Genomic DNA, 15,413 nt, shown 5'->3' with positions numbered 1-15,413 from the left:
CGCTGTCCAGGCCTCTCGCTGTGCGTATATATTTTGCCGCTGCTTTGCTCTCCTGCCGGTAGGTACTTCTGTTTGGTGCACGGGGCAGGCCAGTCGGCCCCAAAGACGCCACGCCACTCTGCGTCCTGGCGTCTCCCTTCCCGCAGGTACTTTTTTTTGCTATTTTTGGGAATTGTCACAAAAGAGCCAAGCCCTGAGTATTTGTGCATCGCCAACTCAGGGGGGAGGGGGGAGAGCACGGGAGAAAATCGGGCGGAGAAGGGAAAGGGAGGGGCTCCTGGGAGGGGCTCTGCCATCGGAGCTGGAGCTGGAGCTTGAACCAGGCCGATGGAGAGCCCTCCTTCTCCTCCTCTTCTTCCTCCTCCTCCACTCTCTCTTCCCCGCTCTCAATCTCAGCATCGGAGTCACTACCACTGCCCTCCACCGACTCTTCAGACCTCACCACCTCCAACACCCCGTGCTTGATCCATGCTTCGTTCTTATCCTGCCCCCCTCTCCTCCGACTTGGCTTCAAATCTTCAAGCATCTCGCCCGTGCGTGGGGATTATGGCCGCAGATATGAGGCGTTGGTGACAGACAGACAGGCGCTGTGATATGATGTGATGTCCCCCTCTTCCTCCTCCTCTCAGAAGAGCATTCGGACTTGCATGTAGTCAAGGGCCTTTTTGGCTCATGGCGGAATTAGAACAGAGGGGCGTGTGGCGGTGTTTCCCTTTTCCTCTTTTCCGTTTTTAAACATTTGGCTGGTAGATATTGATAGTCCTTGTATACATGTCCACCCACACACACACACACTCTTTCTCTCTATTCTGCCCATCCCCAGCCCCAATCTATCGACACATGGCCGCATGGCTCTTTTGTTTTGCCACAGACAAAGAATCACGCATGTGTAGATTGGCCGTATGCTGGGAAGTGGGCAATCGGTGTTTCGGTGCTCATTTCTTTTTTGCTTTTTGCGTCTGTGAGGCCCCGGGATTTCACAGCAGTTCTGGCACATTGTCAGGATAGACGCAGAAAGGATCGTAGCAGCTGTCAATAAAGCAGGGCATAAAACAAGCTCAGTGGCAATGTTGCGCCTATATATGTATGTACATACATGCGCTGCGGCTGCGCACAATAAGAACTCTCTCCCATCGAAAAGACTTGCTCGGGTTCTCAGAGCCGAGCTATCGCGTCTCTCCTGTCCGTCCGTTTTGTATCGTCTTGTTGGGGCCTAGTAGCATCTGTCTGCAATATCGATGCACTTGCGCCTAAATGACGTCATATGACAGGTAATACAATATATCGACAACCGCCCAAAAGTCCAAACGCGCGGAACTTTTGCTGCGGCAGCACTCTGCCTGCCTTGCGGCTTTCCTTGGTCTCCGGGGCGTGAGTTTACTGCTGGACGGCAAGCATTGTATTTCTTGTCTCTTCCCTTGGTGCTGGTAGGAGCCGACCTCGGAAGGCTAAAGCCTCGGGAGACTCAACCTCGGGACCGATGGACGAAAAGCTAGCCGTATGTGGCGAGGCTAATGACAGCTGAGGCCCAGATAGCGCGATGATCGTGGCGTGGCGTGGCAGGGCTTACTTGCACACTTACTGGCTTGGGGAGATAATGTAAAATATCCAAGGGAGCAAAAGGTAAACACTAAATTAAGTTGTGCCTTTGAATATGGACTTTTCTTTCGCTTTCTATGAGATAGTTATGCTATGTAATCAATGACTTTTCTTGGCTGCTGGTTCAGTGTCCGTTGCCGTGGCCGAATGAGGAAGCATCTGAGACTTTCCGCCTGGCCTAGAACCACGAGCGTGCTGGGATTCCCTGGACTATCATGGAAATAGAGAGCAGCGCGGCCAATCCCGGCCAATCACCCAGATCTCGGGTCCGGGTCCAAGCTGCGAGCTCTAACCAGCAGCGCATTGATAAGCTCACCCTGGCCTTCCTCTCCCTGCCTCGCGCAGCCGAGCCACCCGGGGGGCAAAGCCCTGCGCACCTGGCGGGGCGTCTAGGCCCTCAGTTTCTGCTTGGTACGCTTGCGCTTGCCGCCCACCTCGCGGTCCTCCTCGACCTCGAGCAGCGCCTCGCGCTTCTTCTCGCTGACCAGCTTGAGCGCGTCGCGCAGCACTCTGGTCTCGAGGTTGACGCCCTCCTCGGTCCACTCCTCCATCGGCCGGCCGACGCGGCTCTCCACGCCGAGCACCAGCTCGACGTCGCGCTGCCCGACAAACGTAACAGCCTCGCCCTTGCGGCCCGCACGCGCCGTACGACCCACGCGGTGGATGTAGTCGTCTGGGTCGCGCGGCACGTCGTAGTTGACCACCAGGCTGACCTCGGGGATATCCAGACCTCGCGCCGCCACGTCCGTGGCCACCAGGATTCGTGCGGCCGCGGCGCGGAACCGGCCCAGGTTGTCGGTGCGTTGGCGCTGCGGCAGGCTCGAGTGCAGCGAGGTCACACGGTGGTCAAGCAGGCGCAGCATGTGGTGCAAAAAGTCGGCGGTCGTGGTGCGGTTGCAGAAGATGATGACAGTCTTGTTGACGTTGGCCTCGGTCAGCAGGAACATGTGCAGGTAGTGCTCCTTGTGCGTCACGGGCACCTTGAGATGCATCTGTTTCAGCGTTGCGGGGATGGCCAGCATCTGCGTGTCAACCTCGCACACAAACACGGGCTGCTTGCCCTTTTTCACAGGCATGTTCTGCAGCGCCTTGACCTCGGCCGTCATGGTAGCCGTGAAGAGCAGCGTCTGGCGCTCGGTCGGCGACGGCAGCACTGAGATGCACTCCTCGACGTCGGGCAGCATGCTGCCGGGGCCCTTGGCGTGCAGCAGGCGGTCGGCCTCGTCGAGCACAATAAACTTGACGCGGCGCAGGCCGCAGATGGTGTCCTCGCCCGACGTGCGGATGTGGTCGGCCAGACGGCCCGGCGTCGCAATGATAATGTGCGGGCGCTTCGCCAGTGCAATGGCCTGCTCGCGCATGTCAGCACCGCCAGTGATGAGCACCATGCGCAGCGTCTGCGGGGCTGAGATGGCCTTGAACTGCTCAAAGATCTGGAGCGCCAGCTCGCGCGTGGGCGTCAGCACGACGCCGAAGATGGCTGACGGGTCCTCGGACCACTTTTGCAGCATGGGCACGGCAAAGGCTACCGTCTTACCCGAACCGGTTCGGCTGCCACCGATGCAATCGCGGCCCTTGAGAATCTCGGGAATGCAGCCCTTTTGAATACCGGTGGGCCGCTTGATGGCCATATTGGCCAGCGACTGCACCAGCCACGGACGCACCTCGAGCGAGCCGAATGTCATGTTGGGGTCGGTGGGCGCGAGGATGGGGTTCGCCGTCATGATTTCGCTGACGGGCGGCTGCTCGGGTGCATCGGGCCCGCCAATCTTGGGCACGGCAGGCGCGTCGGCCTTTTTCTTGATTCTGGACGGCACAGCCAGGCTGGCAAAGACGCTCTTCTTAGGCGCCAGCGAAATGGGCGCGCCATCGTCAGAGTCGGAGTTCGAATCTTCTTCGTCGAGCTTGACATGCTGATCAGCAGCAACACGGCGTCTCTTGCGCGGGTCGGCGCTGTCCAGATGATCGGACTCTGAGCCCGAGCTAGCATCGCTCAGCAGGGCATTGTCGTTTTCTGGAATGGGAGGCATGGCGGAGAGGAGTATAAATCGGCTGGATTTTGGCGGAGAATCAAAAGATGCAAATGCGCCGTCCAGGTGATTTTTTTCCCTTCTAAATGCGCCAGCTGGATAAGAAAAATTTAGCGTCGGTGAGGGCTCGGTCAGCAACAGCGGCTCCACTTCCCTGGACAATCAAACATCGGCAAATTGCCGTGTAAACCTGCGGGTTCTCTCTCTCTATTATGCTAACCCTTGACCCTTGCTGTGGTAACGATCGAAGACTAATCGGCACAAGATCTGCTTCATGTAACTACGCAATGTGGCATTCTTATGCGTGATGAGCAAAAAAAGCGATGAAGCGAGTGGTCTAGAATGGCAAATCACAAGAGAGCACAGCCAATCAGAGACGGCAGCGCTGTATATGGCAACATCACGACAATGCAATAGACGCGCGTTTACGGAGGGAGGGATGGGGGCTTATATAAGTATGCTTTGTAGCTCGTCCGGATTTGCCCATGTGTGCCAAAGTAAAGCGGACGAGATTCCACGTAAAGCTCCAGTTGTCTGGTGTTTGCTGACCACTGCTGAGCGGGTGCATTAGTGATACTATATGGCTTGCTTAGGGAGGCGGAGAGGCGGGAGGCGGGGGACGGGTACTCGGACTTGTGCGAAGCAAGCAGCCCAGCACATGAAACAGAGGGAAGGGTTGTGGCGTTGGGATTTTTGAAACAGGACCCTCTCGTTCCGCCCAGGAGCCGTCGTGCATGCAGGAGGGGAGGCGGGAGGAGAGAGAGAGGGAAGCTTGGTAGATGTGTAGATGGCGTTGTTCATGTGGTTGTTTCTGGGGAGCGGAGGAGAGGGTGGCCAGTGTGTGTATAATTGTAGTGAGAGTAGTGTGCAGTTATAGTGGGCGCAATAGTTGGTGTTGGTGAGTGGTAGCTGTCGTGATCTGGCGGGCCTGAGCGGAACACCAACACTCCCAAGACAAAAAAAGACACGTGCGAGAAACACTGCGGGCAGCCTGGCAACTGTGCTTCTGTTTTACGCTGAAGAAAGAAAGATTGAGAGGGTGCGAGAGGAACGGTCTGGGTATTAGAAAGGACCGGCTAGGGGCAAGCCAGGGCTGGACGTGCGCGGGGGCGACAGGCCGCTGGTCAGCGAGCAGCTTAGAGTGCAGTTAGAGATTGTGTATGCTGCAACTTACAGGCCCCCCCTCTGCAGCTCCAGCGCCCCAGCTCTGCTCGCAGGCACTGGCCAGCCCCTGCCTCTGCACTTTGGGCCAGTGCTGCACCTTCACTGCCACTGTCACTGCCACTCTTTACAAGCCCGCCAGCCTGTAACTGACTCTGCGCTCTAGGCTGTGTCGGCACTCTATCTAGTGGACTCTGCGGGGTCTCACCACCCACCAGCCACTGGACCCCTCACTATGCTCCCAGTGGAAAAAGGATCCCCCCAAAAAAAGCACCATGCCATGGCCCCGCGAACTTGAAACCCCAAGCCTGACCACGCACTAAAACTCGCTCTAGGCATCTTGACACAGAGCTGGCCGGCCAATTCGCCTGCATCCTTTTTTTAAGCCTTCTGGATCCCTTTTTCTCCTTCTCCTCCCCCTTCTCCTCCCACTTCCTCTCCTGTCGTGCTGATCAATCCCATCCCATCCCGTCCCATCTGAGTCCGAGTCCGAGTCCGAGTCCGAGTCTGAGTCTTCTGTACAAGTATCTTTTTTTCTCTGTCTTCTCCCTCAGAGAAGAAAAAAAAAAGACACCCCCTCACGATAGTACCATCCTGGGCACATCTTCGGAAAAACTCTCGACCACCGTCCACCATCCAACATCCACCGCCGGCTCTCCATCATCGAGACACATCGCCTTGTTGTCTGGCTCCAATTCTGGCTTCACAGCCTCGAACCCTCCCGCTCCGTCTCCTGCCCTACGCTCTCCGCCTTTGCTGAATCGCCTGCCTCCGTCTCCTTGCTCGAGCCTCTAGCCTCTAGCCTCTAGCCTCCAGCCCTCTTTGTCTGTCTCGAGCCACCAATTCCCATCTGCAATGGCCGACCAAGCCTCCTCCCATCCGACGCCGGCCGACAGCCTGACTGTATGAACCCTTCGTGCCTTCTTTCTCTCTGCGTCTACTAACATCGCCCTCCCGCTCCCCCTATTCAAGGTCAAGCCGCTCATGCCCTCCCCGGCCGGTCCCTCCGTCCCTAACCTGGGCGTGGGCCCGCCTATGCTCCGCCCGGCTCTCGGCGGCGCCCGCAGTGCCAACCGCGCTCCCAGACTCGGCCTCTCAATCCCGACGCCGCCCAGTGCTAAGCCCGTCAACGCTCCGGGCTCCCGTCCTGCCCTGCCCACCCTCAAAGTCGCCACGCCCCAAGGAAGCAAGACCACGCCCTATGAACAACCCCCCAGACTCTCCACGAATCAGCTCAACCAGTCAGCCAGTGGCGGCAGCGAAAGCAGTGCCGCCCACTCCAGGTCAGGCAGCTTTGGCCCGCTCGACGGCCGCGCCAGCAACCCCACGTCGGCCGCCTCACAATTCTCTGCTCTCTCTTTTGCTTCCCAGTTTGGCATTGGTGTCACCCGGCCACAGGGAACCCCTGACCCTGCCTCCGCAGCCGGCTCTCTCTATTCCGAGCGCAGCGAGACCATGGAGCGTGACGGGAGTACCCAGGGGTTAGAAAAGGGCATGGACAAGTTATCTCTACTAGAAAAAATCCGCGACAAAGATGTTGAGGACCTAGACGACGAGGGCTGGCGGATTGCCAGCTCTGAAAGTCGAATCGTCGAGCTAGGAAGCCTGGGCGAAGGCGCTGGTGGAGCTGTGACCAAGTGCAAGCTGGAAGGCGGAAAGACTGTCTTTGCCTTGAAGGTACGCTTCTATTTCTCTGTTTCTCTCATTATTCCTCCTGCTAACCACCTCCCCCACAGGTCATCACATCCAACCCCGACCCCGATGTCAAGAAACAGATTCTCCGTGAGCTCGGCTTCAACAAAAACTGTGCCTCAGAACACATCTGCCGCTACTGGGGCGCCTTTGTCGATCCTTCCACCGCCACCATATCCATTGCCATGGAGTTTTGCGAGGGCGGCTGCCTCGATAGCATCTACAAAGAGGTCAAGCGCCTTGGCGGCCGGACAGGCGAAAAGGTCCTGGGCAAGATAGCTGAGGGCATTCTCGGCGGCCTAACCTACCTGCACAGCCGAAGAATCATCCACAGAGACATCAAGCCCTCAAATATCCTGCTCACGCGAAAGGGCCAGGTCAAGCTCTGCGACTTTGGCGTGTCAGGAGACTTTGGCACCAAGGGCGAGGCCGACACCTTTATCGGCACCAGCTACTACATGGCTCCCGAGCGCATCACCGGCCAGTCGTACACCATCACGTCAGACGTCTGGTCGACGGGCGTCACGCTCCTCGAAGTTGCCCAGCATCGCTTCCCCTTCCCCGCCGACGGCACAGAGATGCAGCCCCGCGCCGGTCTGATTGACCTGCTCACATACATTGTCAGACAGCCCATCCCGAGACTCAAGGACGAGCCTGACGGTGGCCTGGTGTGGAGCGATAGCTTCAAGTACTTTATCGAGTGTTGGTAAGTCACGCGCCCCACGACAACTCCTTTTTCATCCCCTCCCCCCTTACTAACCACCACCTTGTGATATTAGTCTTGAGAAGGATCCCGCCCGCAGAGCCACCCCCTGGCGCATGCTTGAGCATCCGTGGATGGTCGAGATGAAGACCAAGAGAGTCAACATGGAGAAGTACCTCGCCCAGGTCTGGGGCTGGGACGCCTGATCTCCCGCGCCACATTCATCCGCCCGCTACACACACACACACTCCATCCATTCCTGGGCCGACTATTCGACACCCGCCCGGCCTCTCAGCCCATCCCTCATCTGCGCCCGCTTGCTGCTACTGCTGCACAAAAATGTATATGCCTGCCTGCCTCTACTCGGCGTGCCTCGATGATCCTCTCTCCTCTACAAAAACCTACAGCCAGGGCGGGGGAGGGCACCAGATGGGCTTCTCTGTATCCTAGGGCGGGCTATATACTCTCCTTCTCCCTCTCTTTTTCTCCTTGGGCTTGTGGCTCGGGCAATCTGCAGTCGCAGCAACATTAAATACTAGCAGTCAATGCTGATACTCTCTCTTTCTCTTTCCCCGTTTGGGCTGGGTTGAAACCCCAATTAATCCTCATCATCACCCATTCTCTATGATGTACTCGGAAGCGAAGCGACTTGTTTTTTTTTTACTTCTTCTTCTTTTTTTCCTGTCTCTTTTTTTTTATTACTATTATTCGTTCGACGATATCCTTCACATCTCTCAACTTACCCTTTTTTTTTCTTCTTCTTCTACCTCGGTCTGTCAAATATAAAACAAAAACAACAACAAAAAAAAACTTGGGCAAAAAAAAAAAAAAAAAAGGGCAGGCTTCTCATTTTTCGTGCAACGTCAGACAGAAACCTGCGACTTGCCAAATAGACAAGAGTGTACATTTCCTTCTTTTTTTTTTTTCTCCATTTCCTCAAAGTCCTCCTTTCTTTCCCAAGGTTCGCGTTCTTTTCATAGAACATGTTCCTTGATTTGTTGTTTTCTTCTTCTTCTCATGTATCCATCACATCTATTCCTTCCAACATCTCTTTCCCTTTTTTTTTTCTTTTTTTTTTCCATCTACTCTTACATGTTTTCTTTCCTTTTTTTTATGTATATATCATTTCACACGTTCTGCTGCAGCATTTCTTTCTTCAGTTTTTTTTTCCATGGAACAATATCGTTGGAGATCTATCTTGATAAATCACTACTAGATATGCACTTTCATATATGTTTATATATACCAACCCATGGCAACTTCTAAAACGAAATCAAGACTAACATGGGCCCATTTTGTTGGTGTTGTTGGTTTTTTCACTGTAGAACATGAACCTCTTTTTATTTGTTCCCATCTTGTCCTTTCCAGCTTGTAAATTCTCCTTTTTTTTTTTTTTTCCCCAGTAGACACAAGGCAAAACGCACCCATCAAGCCGTCGCTCCCGTACCAGGGGGAACACCCATCAGCTCGCGCAGCGCCACCGTTGCATATGCGCTCTTGGCTAGCTGGAACTTGACCACTACCGCGATGCTCTTCTTCTCGACCGGCGCTTCGCCCTCTGCCTCTGCGCCCGGGCCGGGGGCCGCTGCCGCCGCCGCCGCATCGGTGGTCTCGTCGACCTTGACTTTTTTCGTTTCCATGGTGGCGGTCTCGCTGGCGTTGGACGGGCTACGCGGGCGCTTCTTTGTTTCCGTCGGCTCGGGCACAGCCTCCATCGTCGTCGTGAGGTCTACCCGTGAAGTCCCTGCGGCTACGGCTGCGGCTGCAGCCGCGCTGCTGGCCGCATCGCACTTGGCCTTTTCCTTGAGGAGGTCCAGGTCCGTGGGCGTCAGCTGCTCGAGCTCGTCGGCGCAGGCCCTGACGAAGCCGCTGGGCGGTGCGAGGAAGCGCGCCATGACGCGGCGGTAGCGGCCGGTCAGCGAAAACTCGCGCTGCGGGCGGACCATGTTGTCCGGATCGATGCCGCCGTTGGCCTTCATGAAGGCGCGGTAAAAGTCGCCAATCTCGTTGGTTGGGAGCAGCGTGCTGAAGCCTGGGGTGGGCAGCACGACGTCGAAGATGGAAAAGGCGCCGCTGGCTGCTTCCTCGGGGGTGACGAGGCGCGCGTGCAGGGACTGGTCGTCGTCGTCGTCCCCGAAGCTGGCGTCGCGCGAGACGTTGAGCACTTCTTCGCCGTCTTGGTCCAGCTCAACCGCCGGGCCTGCGCCGGCACCGGTGTCGTCTGTCTTGGTCTGCTGCGCCGAAGCATCGTACACGAGGTCGCCGGCAACAACCTTGCCGCCGTAGAGCGCCCAGCGCTTACTGGCGGCATAGTTCCAAATATAGCTTTGGTACGCGTGCAAGTACATGGTGCGCAGGCCGCGGGTGATGCGCAGAATGGCGCCCATGTAGTCGGTAGGACGCTGAGATAGGTGGCGGATAATGGTCATTTCGGCGCCGTAGCGACGCGGGAGACGGCGGAGGGCCTCTTCGGCGTTGGCGGTTTCGCGGAAGGTGCGGCAGGCCCAGCTGCGTAAAGCCTCATCTTTGATGGAGCGCTCGACTGGGGAGTTGGATCCGTCGATGCGGTCGGCTAATGCAGCATCGTACGACAGTAGACTCTCCACGGCAGCCTTCATATCGCCCGACAGAATCATGCGGCCAATGTCGTGGGTGCCGATAGCAAAAGTACCAAAGCGCTGGTGACCAAAGTAGTTGATCCAGCCGTGCTCGTGCATATGGGCCAGTGCGGCGTTCACATTGGCGTCAAGCGTAGACACTTTATCGGCAGTGCTAAGATGGGCATCATTAGGAAAGGTGCAGCCCTTGAGCGCAATGGTAAACTCGTTCCCAGCAAGCATTCCAAGGTGAGCGGGCTCTGGGCCGTAGCTAAAGTCGCCGATGCAAATGTCGTACAAGCGCGCGTTGAGACGGTCCAACTCGTGTGGCTTGCGACGACGCACAGAACAGCGCTGCACAGTCACAGCACGGCGGTCCTTTGTGCCGGCATACTGTATCATTTGAGGCTTGAGGTTCAGCTGCTTGGCAATCTGGGCAGCGGCTTCCATGGTATCACGGTTCATCTTGTACAGGTTAAAATGCAGGTACTCGCCCGTGCCCGGGCAATCAATCTTGCGGAAGTTGGAGGCGCGGCCGCTGTTACTGTCGCCGCGACGGCCAATACCGTCAGAAGCGCCATTGTTGGCGCCCCCACGGCGGCCGCCCTTCTTGGGCATTATGGTGGCAACGATGGCACCGTCGTTGTTGGTGGTGGTGTCCAAGGTAGAATTAAAAATGCGTCGCACCTCTTGGTGAATCTTGGATCGCACAGCTTTGTCCTCGACAATTGGGCTGGAGGCTGAGGGACCCTTGCGGCCGGTCAAAGTTTCGGGAGCGAAACTAGATGTGTACAGATTCAAGAAGGACTCGGTAGCATCTGGGCCGAGAAGCTCAATCAGGGCAGTCTTGTCAGCTTCGGAGACGGCCGGCACCTCGGGCTTAACGGGCGCCGCAGGCTCCACGGGTGTTTCAGACCCGGGCACTTGAGCAGTGGCAACATCAGATGCAGCGGGGGCAGCGGCCACCTCCTTGGGGCCCTTTTTAAAGTGGGTGACCTCTACGGGCGTGAAGTTCTTCAGATGCAGAACAGTGCCATCACGCTGGATTTCATTTACCAAGAAGTCGGTGAATCTAGAGCGGCGGTTAGCAAGGGCTTCTTGACGGTGGATGCTTACGACCATGGCAGGCATATAAAAGACCAAAAGGCATACCTGCGTCTCAACGTACCCGACCATGAGAACTGTGACGAGCTAACTCGCTCGGTGATGCCAATGGCGGCGTCGTCCGGGGCGGATCTCTGGTTCTGGCTGGAGGAGGCCATGTTGGTGAGAATGAGAGAAGAGGGAGGATTGGGGTAGAGGGGGGAGAAGTTGGGATGTGGCCGTGTTGGGCAAGATTGAACGGGGCTTGTTCTCGATGCGGCGCTGATGGACTCAGCAGAAGCCAAGAAGACTTTTTTTTTTTCTTCAGAGGCAGTCTGGAACGCGACGCGCTTGGGGGGCTTTGGTGGGGCAGGATTCAAAGGTGCTATTTGCGCAGTCAGGAGACGTGCACCCAGCACTTGGACATCTATGTCAGCAGAGAGGAAGTAAAAAAAATTAAAAAAAAAAAAAAAAAAAAAAACCTCCGGCTGTGACGGTATCCAAGCAAATGGCGATTGACAATGGAGTGCGGCAGATTGAAACCGAGTTTTCTCTCATTTGGCGATTTTTTCACAGGCCAATTTTACAGGAGGTGGCCAGACAACTAGTGGACATAGGCTTGGGGTAGCTCGTGCGCAAAGAGTACCTGCAAGTACGATGATGCAAGGCGCAGTTTTGCAGCGGCAGTGATGGAGCGCAAAGTAGCGGCTGTTAACAAGGTACAAAGGGCACAAAGCACGTGTTGTGTCGTCTCGTACAAATCGGGGGGATCCATACTCGACCGTCTTCGTCTTGTTGTTTTCGCTTAGTGAGGCATTCTTGACGATGTTTTGCCAAGTTTTGTGCTCTCATCTCGTTCTGGTGTGTGGTGTGTGGACAGGCCAGTCGGGGTTTTGCCGTGAGAGATGAAAGAAGCCGAATGTGGTTGGTTGATTTAAGAGGATCTGGGCCAGCCAAAATAAGAAAATGAGAAGAGGATAGGGATCTTGAAGAGGAAGGCAAAAAGGGACCGTCACAAATGAATTGCCGATTGTAGGATGAGCAAACGAGCAGGGGGTTGGATAATAGCAAAGCGGTGGGGACCAAAAAGTGACGAAAGGGCAAGGGTAATAGTGTAAATCTAAATGGCAGGGACAAACAGAACCAGAACAGACAAGAAAGAGGTTTATTGTGGGGACAGGGCGATATGGCGGCCGGCGACTGGCCAGATAAACGAACCACAAATTACATTGCATTACATCGAGGACAGTTTCCAGCAAGCAACAAGCAGCAAGCAGGCAGGGCAGGAACACGAAACGTCAAAGAGAAATGAGGCGCTAGGCGTGACGTTAGAAATGACGTTGAAAGCGGCCTCGGACATGGCTTGGAAGGCAACTTCTCGATCTTTGCCCAATCAAAGCCTTGGACCTGGTGCTATCTCTGCAGCCAATGGCACAATGGCAATGGCGGGACTCCTATCATGTGCCCCGCGTGATATTTTTGCCAGAATATTGTGATGTGCAACTGCTCAATTGACAATTCACTAGTTAGCAACTAGTTGATGCTCTTTCGATTTTGCCTGCTTGGCCCCTGGGTTTGACCCACCTTAGGGTTTTTTTAAGGCCAGATCAGGTCAGGTCTGGCCTGGCCTCTCCTGGCCTGTCAAGGAGCACGCCCAAAAGCTCGGGTAAAAAGAAAAAAAAAAAAAACAAAAAAGAAGCAAAGGCAAATGCGACCTTGCAGAAGGTTATCTTGGGCCTGTTAGTCTCCTCTGTGCTCTGAGACGTAACGTTAAAAAAACTGGTCAGTGCTGAGCAAAAGCCGCCCACAGCGCGAACAACAGACCACAGCTTACAACAGTTAGTTACAACTTGGACTTGGTGCTACCGTTACCTGTAGCCGTGGGGCTGGTGGGCGGTCCTCGGCAGCGGCAAAAAAAAGCACGTTAGGGTTAGGGGAGGGCACAAGTGGGCAGCCCAGGTGGGCAGTACAAGCCGGCAGAATCTAGATCTGGGGTCTGCAAACAAATCTGACGTTTGGCGGAGGGAGGGAGCAGGTAACGGACTAGAGCCGAGTTGGGCTTAGTGGAAGGGAGTTGACAATTGTCAAACTAGGAAAATGGCTCGGGTCGGACAAAGCAGAGCTGGAAAGTACCGGTACAAGCACAAGCACTTGATTGGCTGATGGAGAGAAGTACCTGTGTACATGGATATCGACAGTCGGTCTGGCTTTGGGGCACTCACTGTCTGCGCCTGCGTCTGCCCGGCACGGCAGCCGGAAAGCCAAAAGTCAGCCAGGGCCCGGCAGGGCCTGGCAGGGCAGGCAAAATGTCAGCCAGACGGGAATTTCTGGGTTGGGCAAACAAACGTGCGTGTGTGTGACTGTGACGAAATGCTATCAAAGGGCATGGCGAATATCTGTGATCTGTGATCCATGATCTATGTGGTGGTGTGGTGTGTGGCCTAAACTTGTACTTGTACGAGGCAACGTAGTTATGTAAGCGAGCTGAATTTGCAACAGGTAAGAGTGAGGATTTTTTGTTTGCCTTCCTGTTTGCCATCCATCCTCCTGGCTCTGGTGTTCTTGCTGCTTTCTGCTCGCTTGTAACGTTGGGAGAAAGGAAGGAAGGGTGCATGTACGTCACCGGCCAGCTGAAGGCAGGTGGATTGGTGGATTGGTGGATGGATGGATGGATGGATGGACGTGCTGTGCAGGCAGGTAGGCAGGGTAGATATGCAGGTAGTTACTAGTAACCAGTTGCTAACTAGTTGCTAGTTGGCTATGCAACTGTAGCTGCAGCTGCTGCCTTTGGCCTGGGCCACCCGTGCTTGGTTTGTACTGGTACCTGTGTCTGCACTTGTGCTTATACTATGCAAGCGGTAGCGTGACTTGTTGCAGCTGCGCTTAATTACGTGAGTCAAATGGTGGGAAAGGGGAACCTTCCGCCGCCGTCACAGCCAGTGACTGCAACTGCATCATCTACATACAAGCAGTTGCCTGTAGCTACCAGCAGTGTTTCTTCGTTTGCCACCTCCTCTCAAAGCCGCTGTTCCTTCCTATCCTGGACGCTGCCTTCCTGCAAGTTTGTTTGCTTGGATGAACGGCTTTTTGGCCGGGGTCTTTATGAGGCTGCTTTTTTTTCTTTCTTTTCTCTCTCTGATTTCTTTTTCCTCCTTTAATTGCCTTATCTCACACACACAATTTCTCCCTTTATGCCCGGCCCGATATTTGTTTACTTTGGCTTTGTACTTGGTTGTTTCGATTAGTTACGCCATCCATCCATCGCTACCACAACTTGACGATTTTCTCATTCTGCATTTGAGTTTTTGTGCATGCATCGCACATGCGCGCACTTTTGTGGTCTGTTCCTCGTTTAAAAAAAAGAAAAAAAAACCCTCGGCCTCATTCTCCTCGGCTCTTTGCCGCCCTCCAACCCTCGATGAAAAAAAACTTCCACGCCGACGCCATCGTCCCTCTGTGCTTGCTGACCGCCTAACCTCGTCATCAGAATCAGATTATCTCCCACGAATCGTATCGTAGTCTCGCTCCAAAACGGCGCCCTCTTTTATCCCCCTTCGGGTTACGGCCTCCGACTCACTGCTCCATTCCAAGCAGCCTCCGAGCTTGAGCCTGGGGCTAGTTCCGCCGTCTCGTCCCTGAGCTCGTTTCTGGCTTTGTTTTGTTTCCTGGTATTTAAGCCGCTGGCCTGTAAGCCGCTAAACCCAAAACAAACCAAGGGTGAAAACGCCTGGCGGAAACACGGAAAAAGCCCGGGCCCTGTTGCTTGATTTGATCGTCCTATTTTTTTCTCGATTTTTTTCTCGATTTTTTCTCCCTCATCTACAGGCCCAGAGTTACATATATCTGTCTGCCTCGATGAACCAGATCAAGTCCCAGGCTGCCCTCTCCCTTGTTTTCATACTTTGCACAACCCACAACTCACACTCACCCAATCCAACCAAGGGATCGCAGCCAACGCACACCTCACCCTGAGCAACCCCAAATCTCACCAATCGCTTCGTCAACCACATCCGCTTCGCTTGCACCAGAAAGCGCCTTCGCTGCGATCCTAGGTCCAGAGCAGCCTCCCACACCACTCGGCTCATGGTCAAATCCCGGGGCGTCCTGTTGCATGCAAAAAGGAATCAAAGGAACGCATCACACCGACACCGCATCGGAAGTCTTTGCCCGAACCGACAGCCAAAGGAAGAAGCCCGTCTCCATCTCAACGCCGTTGTCTCCCTCTCGCTACCGCTGCCGTTCTTGTCCTGCTGGGCCTTGTCGCTGTCTCACTTGTTGGGACGGTTTGTTGTTTTCCAAGCTGGCAATTTCTTGACTGTTTGGTGCTCCGTTGTCCTGAATTTATGCCCACTTTAACTTCTCTCTGAATTCTTTTTTTCCTCCCTTTTTTCTCTTTTTCTTTTTACCCTTTTTCTATCTCTTTTTTTAAGCTTCGCCTTCTTAAAACCTCAAACCCCCCACGCTCTCCTTGGGCTCGATTAACACAACACCCCCAGTCGCAATTCTCCGTTCTTTTGTGCTTGTACCACCACCTCGTTTCTTTTGCGT

At 54.8% G+C, this 15,413-nt stretch overlaps 3 protein-coding genes across 3 annotated transcripts; 1 reads left to right on the top strand and 2 right to left on the bottom strand.

Moving 5' to 3' along the window:
* Nucleotides 1-1,988: 1,988 nt before the first annotated feature.
* BROUX77_002796 (uncharacterized protein) lies at nt 1,989-3,629 on the bottom strand (the record flags this gene model as incomplete). Its single annotated transcript, XM_073747375.1, has 1 exon — nt 1,989-3,629. The coding sequence occupies one exon, from the start codon at nt 3,627-3,629 to the stop codon at nt 1,989-1,991; it is 1,641 nt and encodes a 546-aa protein (XP_073607878.1).
* A 2,016-nt stretch (nt 3,630-5,645) lies between these two features.
* Nucleotides 5,646-7,391, top strand: BROUX77_002795 (uncharacterized protein; the record flags this gene model as incomplete). The annotated part of the gene is made up of 4 exons (XM_073747374.1): nt 5,646-5,693; nt 5,763-6,467; nt 6,527-7,188; nt 7,262-7,391. 4 exons carry the CDS (start codon nt 5,646-5,648, stop codon nt 7,389-7,391), a joined length of 1,545 nt encoding a protein of 514 aa, XP_073607877.1.
* Nucleotides 7,392-8,612: 1,221 nt separating this feature from the next.
* On the bottom strand, nt 8,613-11,044 carry BROUX77_002794 (uncharacterized protein; the record flags this gene model as incomplete). Its single annotated transcript, XM_073747373.1, has 2 exons — nt 8,613-10,854; nt 10,935-11,044. 2 exons carry the CDS (start codon nt 11,042-11,044, stop codon nt 8,613-8,615), a joined length of 2,352 nt encoding a protein of 783 aa, XP_073607876.1.
* Nucleotides 11,045-15,413: the final 4,369 nt, after the last annotated feature.

This window comes from Berkeleyomyces rouxiae (genome assembly GCF_048999995.1).
Source record: "Berkeleyomyces rouxiae strain 22BRR77 chromosome Unknown BrBRR77_ptg000002l, whole genome shotgun sequence".
NCBI lineage: Eukaryota > Fungi > Ascomycota > Sordariomycetes > Microascales > Ceratocystidaceae > Berkeleyomyces > Berkeleyomyces rouxiae.
The sequence above is the reverse complement of the archived record's forward strand: the minus strand, read 5'-3'. Positions and strand labels throughout refer to the sequence as shown.